This window comes from Paramacrobiotus metropolitanus, unplaced genomic scaffold (genome assembly GCF_019649055.1).
Source record: "Paramacrobiotus metropolitanus isolate TYO unplaced genomic scaffold, Prichtersi_v1.0 Parri_scaffold0000041, whole genome shotgun sequence".
NCBI classification, from domain to species: domain Eukaryota; kingdom Metazoa; phylum Tardigrada; class Eutardigrada; order Parachela; family Macrobiotidae; genus Paramacrobiotus; species Paramacrobiotus metropolitanus.
Genome location: NW_026570261.1, coordinates 310,036 through 328,629, shown reverse-complemented (window position 1 = coordinate 328,629; position 18,594 = coordinate 310,036). Strand labels below are relative to the sequence as shown.

Sequence of the window (18,594 nt, the reverse complement as noted above, 5' to 3'; positions counted from 1 at the left end):
CGGAGTACAGACGCAACAACCGGTTGGACAAATGTATGAGTATTACGAGTATAGAATGATGTTAAAAGGTTAATATTTATTAAGCGCATGCTGGAGCATTGAAAGTCCACTTTCGGAATTTCTTTTTGTGGCTCACAGTGAGTGCATATGAAACCAAAGTTTTCACATCAGAACAAAGTCGTGGTGGTTTTCTGAAATTTCAAAATGAACTGATACAAATTTACAAAATTAAGAAATTTAAAAATCATACGAAGACGGCCAAGGAAAGTTAAATCCAGTTAAAGTATTTCATAGTGACAGGTAGAAATTATCTGCGTAAATAATTACGTGCATTTACGTGAGAACATTAAAGAAGAACAATCCCTAACGGAGTAACGGGACGTTCAGGGAACTAACATGTGCCCAATCCTATCGGATTTATCTTATCCAAATCTGCTCAACCGGATGTTGCGCCCACAATCCGTTTCCACACTAAGAAAAAATTATACCAAACAGTTGGATTTTATAGATCGTACTTGAAAAACTGTTATATATGAAGTGAAGCTATTATATATGACCTTTAGCAAATGGTGATTATAAACGGTCATATCATGAACCCGGCAGCCGCTTGCGGTGGTTGCATATTTACCGGACTTTATTTAAAATTGGCTTTCATCAGCCATTTCAGATGACTCGTGTCCAAAAGACGTGAAACATCATTCGAGAGAATAAGGAATGGTTTTTCAAAATAACCACTGGTGACTGTTGCATAATAAAAGTTTCAGTTTCCTGTAGAAATTATTGTACCGATTTCTTTCTCGAACGTGGAAGCATCCGCTGTTGCCGTGGCAACGCACGTTACAAAATGGCTTAGACAACTGAAAAAAATATTCCGCCTTTAAATCTCTAAGAGCTTTTTCTCTCTATCTTTTTTCTTTAAGAAACGTTTAGCACCCGAACTGTTGGAATATCAAATCTACTTTTGCGTGACTTCATTAATTTTGCTGCTGATTATTTCTATAATATAGCGTAAGAGCTGTTTAAAATATTTGAACCCAAGTACAGCATTTACAGCTAGCGTATCGTCTAGTTTATCTGGTACAATTTTAGAGAAACGTGACCTCCGGCAAAACCTACGAGAAGGATAATCTAAATGCACGACATCCCTATCACTGCAATAAAGAGTAATTATCTCCTGACAAATTATTCCCAAATCCCAATTATCCTACGCAAACAGTGACGTCACTTAACGAGCGGCGCATTGTATTACCATGAGTTCCTCATGACAGATGACGGCGTTGTCCTGTAACTCACTGCCGGCCATTTTATTTATACTAAAACAAAAAGTAGGAAATGTTCCCCATAGAGCAGCGATCAGAATCCCCTGCCACCGCTAACCATCCCGAGTACAATCCCCTAACTTCTTAGCAGATAGCTCGGGATCGGTGCTGTCTCAGCAATCAGATCCAGCAAGCGGAAATTTATCCACCCACGTATGATGCCTTAAATATCCTATCTTTTCAATATCACATACCGGCCACCGTCGTCATCCCCAAACATACGCAAGCAGTCTCATTATTTCTTCATAAAGGCCAGCACATCATTTCCAGATTGTTATATATAAACGGCCCGACACAATATAAATAACGCCACATCGGCTATTTGATAGGGACCTGACCAAATTGCAGGACTAATCGCTTTTTCTAATAATACAACGCGGGCTCAGCGCTGCCGGCTACGCCGAAAGTCGGGACTCCGGTATATATCCGTTTGTGTAAAGGGCAATGTGACCTCAATCTGTTACCAGCGGTGTGTTGTTTCAGTAATCAGCGCTGGGCTGTGTAATTGTGCGTGTACTCTGTATATAAGGCATCGGTGTGTGAAGAATGGAGATCTGTCGCTTGACTCACGTGAACCTCTTGAATCGACCAGCGAGCCTGCGGCAGTTTGGTGCTTTTTGACGGGTCGGAGTCGTTTCAGTGTCTACGGACTGGATGCTTTCTTTATTGGAGCGCGATTTAACTCGGGAAGATATTGATTTAACCGTTATTTAATTGCCCGTTGATGATGGATGAAGAGATGGATAATTCCAGCATCTGGGAGTTTCTCAACAGCACCGATGGACTGAACGGCGCTCAGTCGCATCCTACCATTTACCCGCCAAAATGGCTAATCATTACGGCGTATGTTATTGTCCATACTGCGTGCATTTTTGGTAAGTAAAACCAATTTTTTTATCATGAGATTATAAAAGATAGTCAACTAAAAAATCTTCCTTGAGTAATTGTCCTTAAAGTATAACTGATAAGAACGTGCGCTTATATATGTAAACAGCATATGTAAAAATAAAGCTGTTATTTACCGCTTTCTGTGAAATAAACCGGGATTTTCAATACTCATACATAATTTATGATTAACTTTAATCAATTACCAACTCGTACTTTTAAAAATCGTAAAACTTTATCGAATGGTTGCCTACTATATGCATATGACTACAGCTACAATGTCCTTTACGGTATTTGCAGTTTCGACCAACGATTTTGGGCCGTGCACGTGCTATCGGCAACATTTAATCGAATTTTTTTGTCTGTTAGGATATGATATTAAAAAAATTTCCAGCAGTTTGTGCAAGCACGTATCTTTCATTATTTAGTAATATTTACTACTCGTACGGCTAGATGCCGCGCCTCTAAATTTAGAAAAATCTTCACTCTAGGAAAAAGCTAGAATGATTTCTTTCGTACTGTACCTTAAAGCTGAAAGGCAGTTCTTTCGGTGATGGTTAACATCACTACTAAACAAAAAACTTATGGCTAAACAAGATAAATCACTACATATTACAATACTGTACGGACATTTTCCGGGAATTTACAGAGTACATATATTTACAGAGTACTAATTCACAGAAAATGTTTTCAAGTTTACTACGGTAGTAATTTACCTTTCTGCCAAAAAAGAGAATTTTCTGAATTTAGACCCGCCGAATGTCTATGAAAGATGTACATACTTAGTTTACGGAACGATTATAATTTCTCACTATGGCCGCAGATATAGCGTTCTCCGAAATCCATAACGAACCTGATACAAATTAATCTATTTTGTACCGATTTTTTAGAAATTTATTGCGTGCCACATTAGATCACGTTTCTGTCACATTTATCTTTATGCTTTTACTATTCATTTATTTATATGTACTCGTACAATGCACATATATAGGCGCGCCTTGCTAAGTAATAACATACGTAAATCATTTATTACGTTCAGGCAACGCCTTGGTATTGGCCGTTGTATCCACCCATCCCAAGATGCGCGGCATCACCAATTTCCTGCTAGCCCAACTGGCCATCGCCGATCTCTCCGTGGCGCTCTTCTGCACCGGTCAACACTATATCCTCCTTATCGGCCTAGAAGACTGGATATTCGGATTCGGTCCCGTCGGGCAGGGATTATGCAAAGCGTACGGATTCGTTCGCAACGTGGCGTACATGTCATCCATTAATGTTCTGATGGTGAGTGTCCGTGCATGGTGTCAACAATAAAATAATGTCGCGTCGGTGATAGATGCCAGCTTTTGTAGTTCAGCTAGTTTCGCGCATTTGAAATATCATGCTTTAGCCACGTGAATACTAAATGCCGCATCCTGATTTTAATAGTAGTGTAATATTAACGATCTAACAACATAGTACGAGTATATCAAAGACATATTAATTATTTATTCCTGTACGTGGGAATGATAGGATGGCGTTCTAAATAAGAAATAACTTGTTGAACCCAGTGCACCCGCTACTGTTTACTAGGGAATTCCGGTCTATATTTAGACTTTAGCACAGAATATTCATGTGGTTTGTCGCCGTGTAAACGTCAGCTGTACAATTAATCTTTCATACTTCCAGCAGTTTTAATTGTTTTGTTTTCACGAGACGCGATCGCGTGAAATGGTTTACGCTGCATATCACGGCTAGAAGAAGCGTCATCAGGATGTTTTATTGTTGAACTTTTTTCCATTTGCTTTTGCTTCGTTACGCATTCCAGCTTTATTACTGGAAATGGTGACCGGGTACATGCACTGATGCTATGCTATAGTACAAGTGCAACTAGAAATCCATTAAGCTTCGTTTTACCGGATACGAATTACTCTGTTTGAGCCCAGAGCTACGGATTTATGCACACTGGACTCCGGCTAATTTGTTGATTTCAATAAGTAAAAATTTTGAACCGTAGACCGACTGACCGAATTCCACTTTTTAGTCGTACATTGTTATACGGTAACTACTGTAACTGGTGTTTCTTTGCAGTTGATCGCCCTGGAGCGCTTTTTGGCCATCGTCCACCCGTTCAGCAGTCGCACCTTCCTCATGTCACGGACCTCTTTAAAAATCATGGTCATCCTCGGCTGGCTGATCAGCTGTATCGTCAGCCTACCCAACATTCTCGGCTACGAAGCTTTCCCTAACTTTTACGTAGAATACATCAACGGCGTCCCGGTAATCATCAACCAGACCATATGCTCGCGCAACTACAACACCACTTCCCTCTTCTTCACCTACATTAACTGGACCACGTACGACTTCATCACCTTCGCCCTGTGGTACGCCGTCCCAGCGACCCTGATGACGGTCTGCTACGTCGCCATCAGCCGGCGCCTGTGGAGCTCCAGCAAACCCGATCTAGGCGTCAACGACTCGTTCCGCCATACGGTGTCCCTACGCAGCTATACCTCTGTCTCCTCGCATCCCTCCTCGCCCGTCCGCACACCGGAACGCGAAGCGATCAACGGAGGGTTCGCCGCGGCGGCCGCGGTCCCGGTGGTGGAGGATGTGGAGGAGGAGGACCGGCGCCGGCAGAGCTGTGTCATCCACAGCCGGCGGAAGGTGGTGCGCATCCTGATGACGGTGGTGGCGGTGTTCGTGTTGTGCTGGCTGCCGTTGCATGTCCGCAAGGCGGTTTTCTATTTCCACGGGTATGAGGACTGGATTGGGGATGTGTTGATGCCGGTCAGTGACTGGTTGATTAATCTCAACAGTGCACTGAACCCACTGATCTATACGGTGTTCTCCCGGAAATTTCGCCGCTGCGCCTATGATATGCTGACCTGCCAGGCGATTAAACAGCGCTGGGTGCGCCGGCCCATGATATGATTACGCTCTTGCCTAGTTTACAATCAGTGCATTGTAAATGCATCCTCTGCTTACGGAACGATATCCGCTCTTTAATATTTTTTGCTGTTTCCTTACAATATTTTTGTATTTTCTATTCCTGAAGCATACTATAAATCTTTCAGATTACTCTGTATACGTGTCCTTATCTTTTTGCAGCGTGGCAGACCGTTTTTGTGATTTATGTTTGCATACATTGATATTCTAGTCTTAGATTCAAATATACCTTTTTTTGTTGGCATCAATTCTGTGAATATCGAGAATGAAATTTATTTGGATAAAAAACTGCGTCTTGTTAGTTTACGAGCCCCTCAGTTCCAAGAATCACAACATATATCAGCGTACATGATATAAATTTGCGAACGCATAAGGAAGACGAAGAGCTGAAAATTAAGCAAACAGGCTTTGTACAAAGTACGAGAAGGCATGCACTTTCAAATGTACGACCATAAACATTTTCGTTTAGCCAACAAACCGAGTACGTACTCGGTACTCGGTTTGCGTAGCGTAGTACAAGCTTTGTGCAGTGTAGTAGAAAGAACCGTTTTTCCCTATAGTTGCTGGATATAATTAAGCGCTCTCGCCATGAATGACTCCTATTTTGGTTATTCGTATATTTATTTATTATGGATCTCGAGCGAATTTCGCACGTAAGTTTTGACTTGAGCACCGCACGGTTCCACATCGCCTGTCAAAGCTGTCTTCATCGAAATTTCGGAGTACTGTGTATGATCGGAAGATAACCAGATCAATATTAACAGAAGGCTGTGTTTTTAGTCAGCTGTGGTACAACGAAAGTTTTATACATAACCACGCCACCCAAGTTTTTACAGAAGGCAATATGTTATTGACAGGCACCTCTCTCGCCTCAGAAAAGTGGAGACTTTTGCCGATCCTAGGTTGCGCTGAATAAGGTTATCCTATGACCTTTGCGCCTAAACTTTTGGTCAGCTAGCACTACTTGAGTGTTGAGTACTTGGTATTTTTACTTTTCCAAGGCGGAAGCCGATGGCAGTGTGCCGGTAGCGTGGCGCGGCTGCGGACCGGTAGCATGCAGAAATGTACCAGTCGTATTACGTAACGTCGCCCTGTGATGACGCTGATAAGTTAGACCCGGTGGACACCGGTTCCTTGCCGTTCAACCAAATCCGCTTGTTTTTGGCTTACACTGAACCCAACGGGAACCTGCGCGCCGGGACGGTACAGTACTACAAAACGGAGAGTCACTGCAGATACCAGTCTGTGAGAGGTTTTCCTTTAGAGAGCATTTTCTCGAACCACACGTCGGTGAGTCGGTGTTTTCTTAAATGTTTTTTCATATGACATGGAGATAACGGTTTTGTACTTATTTTTTGGTGACTTATTTCTCACGATGTACGTATCTGTATGTGATGCTTGTAGACTGTACAATAGGTTCTGGACAATCTCAAACCGTCTCCGGTGGGCATTGTTAAAAATTCTCAAATTAAGCAGAAAGAAACAAATTCAGTAGCCTTGATGATTATTGGACCTCTACCTTCATGCCAGCGGCTGTAACGAGATGAAACGATATTCTATAAAAACGAACAACATGATCTTATTATGCGTCTATAGACTATAAGGATACAACACTTTATAGAACACTCTGGTGTAATAAAATTTTCGCAATATTCATATCAGCGAGCACCACTCACTGGCACTCAGTAAATTAAACGAAGAATTTGTCCTAGTTAACAAGGGATGGGACTGTACACAAAACACTCATAGCGCTACCACGCATTATTTCCAAACTTAAACGTCGAAACAAAAAAACAAGAGAGGGACTCTCATAAACAGTTTCTTGCCAATCTCTTTTAACGAAACCACGGTGCCCTCACAAAACGTCCCAAATGTCTCGTAGGCAATGGGAACAAAATTACATATCTGGTGTACTTGTTGGCAATGACCTTGTCTGAAATGGCGGATAATACTCTCTACCATGTGTCAAATGCAGGTTTATTGTCCTTACAATGAACCGCCTATCTATAGATTCGTATACTCCTACGTTCTTTTTTTCGCGAAATTATCTCCTAATTCAAGGTTCACATTTCAGAACCGTTCATATTTTTAAAAAACCTAGCGTCCATAAAAGGTGGTCACCTGCACTTTGAAAAACATTTTTGGTCTTCCAGAACGTTTTAAAAACGTTTTTAGGTTTTCAGTGCTTTAGCCCTTAAGTTTTCAGAAATTTCTAGAAACATCTAGGATGAATCAAAACATACAGGTTTGCAAGTTAGCAACATAGACAATAATGCTGCTAACTATAATAACACGAATTAGTTTACGCCCCTCTATTGTTCAGTGCATATTTTTAAATATTTCTGGTCGGTCCACAGCTTTAAATTCCATGTTCTCAAATACTAAAGTATCTGAATACATATCACATTATCTTACTGTCTCAGTATCTAAATATTGAAATACATGTTTAAAAATACATTTTACCTCCAGTTTTTTGCGATTCAGAATTTCGAAATCAGGCGTTCAAAGTATTTAAATACCTGGATATCTTACTGATCAAAACCATTAAATGTATGTCTATTTCTAAATACCACAAATATTTCTAAACGTTTCTAAATGTTTCTAAATACCTCGAAATCCAGGCCGGCCCCGCGCACCTGGATTGGACGTCCAAAACCATGTTTACATACCTAAAACACAGCTGGTGGCGCGCTAGCGCCACCGATACTTGTATGTATGTATATGGACCACTACGCGTAGACTTTAGACAATATCAGACAGAAGATGCGGGTCTCGGCACAAAAAAAGATCAAGAAACGATAAGGTCACGCTAACACAAGGATGCCGAACGTAAAGTAAATAAGACTGATCTACTGTAAAAACCGTTAACGGATTGTGATATTAAGACATTAAGTTAATAGATTAATACATTTTATTGCATCGTGAGTACCTCCAGCGTTATGGTTTAAGTACCGCAAGCGTATTGCTTAGCTTGGGCTGCAAGACTTTCAATGCTGAATTTACTCAGAAGTCACAGTAATGTTTAAAACATAAGGCTGTTAATTTTGTTTTAGTAATAAGTGGGTGTCATGATAAGGAAGTAGATGATAATCTGCCGTGATGGCGGGCTTATTGAAGTTGCACCGGTCGTCTTTAAGACGTAGTCTGGATGGTTCACAGGGCGATTCGACAACAATAGTACGCAACGGCTTAAACTTCACAAAAGCTTATTGTATTTTTAGTCTATACATTTTACGCAAGTGGCAGGGCGATTCGACAAACGGTGGAACACGGGCGTTTCAGCAAACCATTATTTTACTTTAAATGTTTCTCCCTCGTTACACTGTTACAGTTAAGTTATGAGTTACTCGATCAGCCTTCCTCATAACAACTGCAAAAACTATATAACAACTGAGAAATAATATGACTTCATAAAAACGGTTGAAAATATTGCCGTCCTTCAGCTGGAAAGTGGCAAGAAAGATGTTTGTTGTGACATCCAAGTACGTTTGCCTGCGACCATTAAGCGTAGAAATATCGATACCGTGCCGGTGCTGTTGTATTAACCCTTCGTATAGGTAACTGTTGCTCATCCTTGAGTTAACTTTGCGGGTGTGATAATAACCTCGATAAATAATCGCCATCTAATTACGCTTAGTTGTTGTAAATATAAGATCTTCGTCCATTTTGAAGACTTCTTATTACACGCAAATAAGATAAATGAAATGATGACAAATGATGTTAAGGTTGTTAACTATTTGTTAAAAATAAGGTTTGCTGAATCGCCCCAATGGGTTGTCGAATCGCCCGACGAAAAACAATGGACACGGAACCAGAGTTGCGCACCCGGATCCACTGTTGGATCCGGGTTTCTCGAATCGCCCTACGTACCAGTCTGGATATCCCTTCCCGTAATGACGATATGTGGACAGGATTCAATGTAGACGTACGCCAGTACCACCAGTCTTCCAGACGATGGCGAAGAACGTTGTTGTATTCATTTAGCAAATTAGTTTGACATAACTCATGTTAAGAATCCAGCATATTGCCGGCGTGATGGTAGTATGATGGTGGATCTAGGAAGAATCCACGGGCAGAGACCAATACGGGATTGATCCTGCTGAGTGGGCAGCGTTGTATGCTGCGAGCCTGCCTGCTACGTAGATATACGAAACACTCGACAAACAACTGCACACTTTATCGACCCACAATACAGTACACTACAGAAGCTCCCGCAGCAAAATGCTGCGGGGCCAAAAGGACAGCAAATCACTCAGACGACGATCGCTAGCAACTGCAGAATCTACCAGATCGAAGATCTGGTAGATGGAGAAATCACTAGCAAAAAACAGCAAAATAACTTAATAGCTACCTGACTGCGGGTTTACGGGGAGGCCGCTCCTCCTCACAGTAGGATGACGTGAGCTTATGTACTGTAATCGCCTGATCGGCGACGGACGTTTCGGTTTGGCTTTCGGGTAGCGATAGATTGCCGATAGAATTCCTGTTTATTCCTGAAACCGGTGACTTGCACTGGAGGAAGTGAACGATCACAACACTTGCAACGACAGTCGGTTTAAATGCATGTGGTTCTAGTACGTGAGTAACGGGTGGTTAACCTACTGTACTCGTACAGATACTTCATAATTAATTAGTCTGTCCGCTATTACCGCCTGTTTGTGGGAGAAAGGCTGGCATGATCTGCAGCGATGCTAACCAGAAACTGACCAACATTTACGGCGCCCTTGTCATAACCGTTAACGCATCCCTAGAAAATTAAGAATTGCAGATTAATCTAGAGTTAGATGTTGATCGTAGATGAGGAACACGTTTCTTTCAAAAGAAAGAGTTTACTGTCCAAGAAAGAACCCATAGAAATTGCGCAATGGAATGACGCGATCATTTCCATCCATGACGCTGAAATCACCGTAAGCGGCTGCCTGATACAGTAAATCAAGCAGACAGCATGGCACAACATAACGCAAGGTCATCTCGACGGTTCATGGATTACGGTATTAGCGGTTACACACAGCGAGCAAATTAAGGTGGGCTAGGGGCAAGAGCAGAAAATAAGACAACAGGACTCAGTTCAAGACGGAAAAAAGACTAACTCTGAAAAAATTTTTACCGTGAAACGCTTTCGATAATAGTGTAGAGAAGTTAGCACAGCCAATTGCCAAACATCAGTGAATGGTGTTAAATCAAACAATCCAATCTATTAAGTCAGAGCCAGACACGTACTTATTTTGTGATAGGCAAAAACTTGATGCTTCCATTAACATCAGCAGCATATATATGACTCCTTCGGATAGTGAAAAAGGCTCCGTAGGTACATAAGCGTTAAACAATTTGCTTGTGCTCGTTACGCGAGTTCGGAAATTGCAGATTTGCTTGCGCCAGATTTATCCAGAGCCATGCCATAAGCAAGGTTGTTGTAGAAAGCGATCTTGTTAGTGGTACTAATGCCGCGGATTTTCAGCACCAAGGTGAAGCGAGGTAACCTGAAACGCAAAATAAAATCTTTTAGGTGTAACAATTCTTTACAGGTCTCCTCCATGACATTTTATTCTTGGGTACTGGCATTAGGCATTCCAGAAATTGTTTAACTGACCAGGGCCCCGTCACCGGATGTAAATTCAAAACATTCTGATTTTTCACTAGGAGCATTATCATACAAAAAATTATTCCTTGTATACAGTTAACTAAAAAAATGCCCTTTTGCACGCTTTAATCTGGGAATAGTGTTGCTTTGTGCAATTACGTAAGAAGCGTTATTCGATGATGATCGATCGTTACTTTCCAGCCATTCATTATGTTACGGAATTCAGTACTTATACTTTCTTTCGTACACTGCCTTTCTTATACTTGCTTATTCTTATACTTACAGCCTAGGACAAAAAAGACGCAGAATCCCACCCACAGCATTCCGAACGCATGCAGCGCAGTGCGCTGTACGGCTCAGCTAAAATATCCGGTTGTCGTACAAGTGCACTTGCCACATGCGTACGGATATCTGGGTGTGGGGTTATGCGTCTTTTTTGTCCTAAGCTGTACCTACCTACCCGAAGTTGTCTCAAGCGAATCAGTCCGGGCAAGTCTTCGATCAGCACTTCCACATTTTTTGTAACAACAAAAGTTTCTCACCAAGGTCCCGAAAACTCAGGCAAAAAATTATCGCATCCAGTAATGGCTGCAGCGCAAATAGAATGTCAGCTACCGTATGGAATGTTTCCATTATTTCTGCCGAAATGACCATCGCCATGTTGTAGTAGAAGAGAGACGGAATCCAGCAAATGACGACAGACAGCGTGAGTAAAGTCACCGCTAAGAACGGTCGCGACCGGCCTTTCCTCTGGTGAGCATGTCTGTGTAGTGAATTTTCTTGAACAGACAGTTCTTTTCTCGGAATCGCATTATCACCGGATGGCATTACGGGTCGTAATTTGACTCGTTCTTTCACAATCTTCCACAGCAGAAAAGGGTAACAGACGAGAATGAAAACCTTGGGTATCGTAAAAAGTACGATGGATTTGATCGTGGACCAGATAACTTGTGATCGGGTGTCCAACCAACAGCCTTTTTTCGCGGGGATTCGGTAATACATAGCCTCCAAGATCAATCCTGGCAGTAATATTATATGAACGTAAATAACGGTTGCCACGCAGATAGATAAAGCACATGTTAAGGTGTGGCGCTCACGGAAAGATGTAGGCCAAAAAAACGCCCAGACACGCGTCAGACTTATCAGAAGATGAGTCTGGACAATAATGGCACCGACAACATTAATGAAATAGATATGCAAAGTGCACGCCGAATATCCGATCGGCCAGTATGAGTACGGCAGGGTTACGATTTTCAATGGCCCTTCGACGGCCACGTAGAGAGCATTACTGGAGAGCAGTAGGATGATGTACGCATCAAAAGGAACGCGTTGATATCGACTTTTGGCCATAACCACAATAACTCCACAGTTAACGAAAAAAGCAGCGAGGGATGCCACAATAGTCATCAATCCGGCAAGGGAAAAACTTCCCGTACTGCTGTTACCGGACTGCACAGGTGGATAAGTTGAATTACCGAAACCGAACAAGAAATTGTGCGTAGAATTTGCCGCCATCACACCACGAGCTTTACCGTATTACGTTTTCAAAACTTATCTGTAGTCTGTATTATACTCTACGAGCAGGCTTCAGTTATGTGATATGCATAAGTTTCTACATGCCTGTCTAAGCAAATAGGGTGTCTATAATGTTATGGAAGTAACAGGACTGCCACAATAACTATTCCCTCTGTACTCTAGATACTTTTGCATAGCATCGAGCGGCACGAGATGCTGCCAGTTTTAAAGATTATTCGAAGAATGCTTAGCTTTTACCATTCATAGGCATCGAAGCGACTCTTAACGAGCCGCCTTTCTTGTGCGCTTCAAGAAATTGATAATAAAGGCAGAGCGGATGTAAAGCAAAATTAAATTAGATTTCCTGGAGGCTGTGACAAGAAGACCTTTAAAGTAGGGAGTAAGTATCCGGCTGGTTGTAGGATGATGTGAAAGCCGTATACTGTGCAGTGCAGGCACCCTATCATTTCGGCAATCGTTCATTTCAAAAACCATTCATTTCGGAAACCATTCGTTTCGGAAACCAAAAATTTCGAAACCAGAAAGAAAGCGAAAGAAAAGATGAGAATCGCGTAAGAAAACATAAAAATATAAGATAACCTAAGAAAGTTAATAAAAAAGCAAGAATAACATACAGCGGGGGAACGCGGCCTCAGTTTTGGGAACAATGCATGGAAGGAGCAGAAAAGTTAAACGAAGTTTTAATGTTGTAAAATTGTGAAGTTTTTTGATTATGTAACAATACGATGTACCACAGGTGAATAAAGAGTATATAGAATAACATAAGAAAAACTAAGAAACCTATGAAAGCCTTTTAATTAAGAAACCTAATTAAAAACTAAAGAAAACCTAAGATGCCTAAAACATTTGAATAATACCACCGCATTAAGAAAATCACCTCACTAAGAACCCTAATTAAGAAGCCTAATTAAGAACTTAAGAAAACCTGAGAAACCTAAGAGTCATTTGAATAATAACATAAAAAAGCATAAGAAAGCCGAAGAAAATGTTTCCAAAATGCACGATTTCCGAAATGAATGGTCTCCGACATGAATGGTTTCCGAAATGAACGGACACCGTAGTGCACAGCTACAAGTATGATTGCATTTTCTGCTCGAATAGTGGGAAACAAAATTTCCGATGCAAAGGTGATCAGAGAAAGCAGAGCTTCCGGTTTCCTGAACCGGCGCACCTTGTTAAGCTTAAAGAAGGCAAAGGCCGCCGCTGTTTCACATACCCTGCCAGATCCAAATTAGATGTCAACGGAGATAATTGTGGTTGTTTTATCAGTTACGATTGTGCAAATATTTTGAATTCATGTGTTTGTGTGCACAAAAGTAAAAATAATACTACAGCTCTGAAGAGATTTTTAAACTCGGCTAAATGCAACATTGCATTATTATATGCCACGAGGCATGTATGATAAAAAGTGCCCGAATAATGCGGTTAAACACGCAATGCTTCAATAATGTAGTCGGTCGTAACTGCTCTAGAAATGTGAGCCTGCTTTGGACTCTTGTTACAAAATAAGCTATACTTGTATGCCACATTGACGTCTACTAAATTAGTCTCCTTGTATTCAGTGTGTTAAAGATGCCACCAAATTTTTTCTGTTAAGAATTCAAGGGGTGAAACCCACCAGATGGCCAGTGTCAAAACGCCGGCAGAATTTTTGTCTGGTCAAAATGCCGGCCGAATTTCCGGTGGTCAAAACGCCGGCAGAATTTTTTTAACATTTTCAACTGACAGCCAAAATTACAAATACAAAATAATATTACCTGCCTCGAGGTATACTTGCCATGCGATGTACGTGTATAACAAAGAATTGTGGATTCTGTACTTACAATCACATAGGTAAGTATCTTTAGCGGCACGATTTAGTACTTTGGCATTGACAGCGTGTAGAAACAGAATTCTCTTGTGCGTAAATTTGTTTACCGAATTTACTTGTATTTGTTTTACGGAGTTACGGAAAGGGTCAACACATTAAATGTACAGATACACTGTATTCAGTGAATCATAATTAGGCTACTAGCAAAACAACAAGAAAAGCTATCACTTCTTAGTATCAAATCGCAGCGGCGGTTGCGATGCGCGACCAATAATTTTCTGCCGTTAAATGCATCGACGAACGCTGTTTTTTTGCGTCTGCGCGTGGAAATTCCCTCACGGGAGTCAGCTGTGCCAGTATAGACTCAGAAGTTCTAACTCATCTAGGATTCAAAACGATTCAAAAACGACTCGAAACAATACGATACGATACGATACGATACGATTCACAAGGGACCAGACTAGCTCACATTTCGGTGTCATTGCCGCAGTGGCATTTTTTTAAAACCTTGATTGTCTCTTCCCTTTGGTTACCCTGTATGTCCTTTTTGTTCTCTTCCGAGCTTTCTATGCAAGCTGTCAATGCAACACCAAAAACGTGCCAAATAATGTGACAGCCGATAAAGATATTGCACTTATTTAAGTGTGTGTAATAATATTCGTACATACACTGTGTGTCAGGTAATATTTCTTTATTATTTTAATTTGACTATACTTGAGTTCAAAATGTTAAAAAAATTCTGCCGGCGTTTTGACCACCGGAAATTTGGCCGGCGTTTTGACCAGACAAAAATTCTGCCGGCAGGAAATTCTGCCGGCGTTTTGACACTGGCCAACCAGATCGGTGGTCTGGCTTCGTCTGTGATTAAATAAAAATACGGCGTTGACCATCCACGTGCCGACAGGATCTGGACAGAAGTCCTCGTATTGGTAAAAGAACTGCATTTGGGCCGTGATCTTCCCACACTCTTACAGCTGGCGCCATTCAGCGCCACCAGAAAAAATGGTAATATACCCGTGTCAGTGCGTGTTGCTGTTCGGAGTTATATAACCATGCGATAGTAATTTGCAATAATAATAATAACGAAGTTTATTGTCCTTGCAACGGAGCGGTTGCCCCCTCTAGGCTTCAGACAGCAGAACAACATGGATAGAACACAACAGGAAATAAGCGGTTATAGAATAAAAACATGAAATTATTTTATGGCACCATGCAAAAGAAAGCAGCACAAAAACCAGTGCTCTGTACGGTTGCGATACGTTAATTTTATTAATTTTTGGAAAAAGGTAGGGAGGCGATCGCGCTGGCGTTGATGCATACACCCACACACATTAATTATTGTTAAATCACAAATTTTCAAAAATTTGAAATAAAACCGTGGAAAAAAGGTAAGAAAGAACACTTTCGCACGTAATCTTTAAGTGTGATATTAACTGAATCGCAACCGTGGTACCTGTAAACAGACGAAATGAATTAGACTAATAAAAAATCAACTAAACGAACTTTCTCCCCATTTTCTGAAGTGACAACAGCTTTTCCCATTCCACAGTTTTCAGTGCTGCGGTGAAGAATTTCGGGGAGGTGTAGACGATAGGTTTCTGGGTAATTTCGTTCCACACGGGGCATGGATGGTCCCTCATGCGCTGGGCAATCTGGTGTTGCCTGAAACAGACTCAAGTACAGCAGCCCAAAGTTTTCGTATTTCGGCTGTTAAACGGAAGTACAGTGCGATAGTTTCCCTCAAAGGGATAATGCGAAACACCGGTTTATAAAGGAACGCAAGCGCTTTTTCAAACAGCGCACGTGCCGGTTATCCCACTTAATCCTTCAGTGTGTCCTCGGAGTTCAAGACGTTGTTGCCGAGTCGTATTGTTATATGGAATCGCCTCTGGCATTGTTCGAGATTACCAGCCGATTTCTTTAGGTAAGGGTTTGTAACCGAACCACAGCGGTCAATGACGGACATTACAAGTGATTACAAGTCCATGCTTCGGGCATGACCTTTCCACGAACTGGATTCTCTGTGGTATTGTTTGCTGGGAAGCATTTACGGAAGCCAAAAATGCCCAAAATGCCATTCATAATAACCTTAACCGTTGGCTTTAACCGTTGCATAGCAGACTGCCGTCAAACACTTTACCGTTTCTCGACTTTGTTGTAAATTGACAGTTTATGAAATCATACAGTGTCAGACTTGAACATTGTAAACGCTGAACATCGGAAACTGGGTGCATTGAAGAAAGAGATTGAGTAGGTGCTCAAAACGGACGGCAAACTGGTGCAAAATGCGGACCGTGCGTTATCAAGCAGCATCCCACCGGCACCATCCACTGAGACAAAGGTTGCGAAAGAACCAAAGCTTGCACGATGGCGTTCGTGGCAGCATTTTCGGGGAACACGACAGATTTTTGCTGACTTGCGACAGGGATAGAAACACTTATAATCTAATGTTATCGAAAGAATCGTTGTTAAGGGAATGCTTATCTCTTTGAAATAATTTCTAATACAATGATTTCCTATCCTTTCCTGTTGATTCCGTTGGGCAATCAAACCTGTGGGCTCTGGATAAAGTTTATGCAAAGTAAGTCCTCGTCCACGTCTGTGAATATTGTATGCGTCCATTTGCAACCAATAGCCCTGATACAGGCGATTGTAGTTTGAACAATAAATTTGTATTTATGTTTACAACTGCAAAATAATAGAGAATTTTACAACTCTTGGGATCGCCTGAAAGTATGCTATACGGTTACCACTTTCCTTAAGCACAAATCTCCACATATACTCTACCGAGCCCACTTTTTTTATTAACAGACGAATCCGACGAAACAATTTTTTTTAAGCGACTATCCCGGTTCGATTTCGTAATAAGGCATTCATGGATTAGATGTGCCGAGCACCGTCAAAATACGGAGCCAGGACGGATGCGTTTTAATTGTAACAATTTCGTTGTAATTTTACGTAGTCTACGTACTCCGGACGTACCAATTAACGTCAAACATTGCGCGATAACTCTACTTAAACATACTGTCCCCGTCACGTCTCGGGTCTGCACAACACACTTCAAAAAAGTGCTACCTGGCGAACCGGGTATCCCGGAGACAAGACGATAATTCTTATTTACAGTCTCACGCTGATCAGATGCATGGAAAACTGGGTTACCGTATTTATTCTAATAGTATGCGGGCAGGTCTACCAAAGATTTGCGGTTGCGAGTGCACACCTGGGCATATAACTCGATAAAAGAACGGCAGCCGTATAGATAATATACGAGGTACTCTATGACAGTCTATGTAACACAAATTTTGGGAACTAAGGGGGTTTGCTAGTAGTTAAAAAAAAACAGCGCCCACGTAGCTCTCAGTGCAGTACAAAAATGCTACAATCGGTTTTAGGAACTTTACCGGGAACGGACAAACTTGATGCTATTGGTGATTTTGGTTGTTTTTCAATTCTTGATTGTGCAATGCCGGCCGTGGTGACATTACCCATGAGGCCCTATTTTTTTGCTACAAACCCGTCACAGGTCTGATTGCCCCCCAGTGGCCACAATAGGTCAGCTGATATCTCCAGATACATGGACATGGGGTAAATGGACAATGATCCGCCGGCTCTCGAAATTTGTAGTGCATGTAAGTACTCGTACAAAGGTTGTACGAGTATCTCGTGAATTTGAAAAGATGTCCTGAGGATAGTGCGCCGTAGCAACGGGATAGTAAATGTCCAGTGTTGTTGTTGTGCATGCTCAGAGTTTACTTGCCTGGTTGGCTCCGTAGCGGGCAGTCGTATTAATAAGGTATACGCCGCCGCTACAAGTACATACATCACAACAATAGGTCAGCTGATATCTCCAGATAATGGGCAGTGATCCGCCTGCTCTAGAAATTACAGCAGAAAAAAACGTGTCTAAGCTGGTAACCTTGTAACTGCCAGTTTCTGACCAGTTCGGGGCAGAATTTTCGAAAGCTGACCAAGCCATCCCTAACCGGATTTTATTCGATGCCCCGAGATTCCGAAACACAGCTGAATATTACAATTCGAATTGAACAGCTACAGAAGTATACTTAACTAAATACTCGTACTCGTTTTTTTGTCGGTCTTCCTGTTTGCTGGGTTCAAGAATGTCGCAAAATCATCTTCATTGTCAGTTGTTTTCAGCTGTCTTGGTTCGTGAAGGTTGGAAATACTCGTACATGTACAACATCAGCCCATCGCTCATCTGATGGCTATTCTAGTCTTTTGGAATCATCTTTTACCTTCTTTTAATCAGTGATCTTTCAGTGGTCAGTTTGTGTATGCCTTTGGATATTATACAGACTATATTTATATTTATATATTTATCTTTTAATATATTTAATTAATTTAATTTTAAATTTTAAATATTTAATTTTTAATTTTAGATATTTATTAATATACTTATTAGTATATTTATTATATTAATATATTTATTAATATAGATTTATTATTAATATATTTATTTAATAATATATTTATTTAATATATTTATTTAATATATTTATTTAATATGTTTATTTATT

The 18,594-nt window shown here is 41.1% G+C and overlaps 1 protein-coding gene across 1 annotated transcript; it reads left to right on the top strand.

Moving 5' to 3' along the window:
• The first annotated feature begins 1,764 nt into the window (after positions 1 to 1,764).
• LOC129590624 (orexin receptor type 2-like) lies at positions 1,765 to 5,271 on the top strand. Its single transcript, XM_055485945.1, has 3 exons — positions 1,765 to 2,194; positions 3,244 to 3,488; positions 4,275 to 5,271. The coding sequence occupies exons 1-3, from the start codon at positions 2,044 to 2,046 to the stop codon at positions 5,115 to 5,117; spliced, it is 1,239 nt and encodes a 412-aa protein (XP_055341920.1). The 5' UTR covers positions 1,765 to 2,043; the 3' UTR covers positions 5,118 to 5,271.
• The last annotated feature ends 13,323 nt before the right edge of the window (positions 5,272 to 18,594 follow it).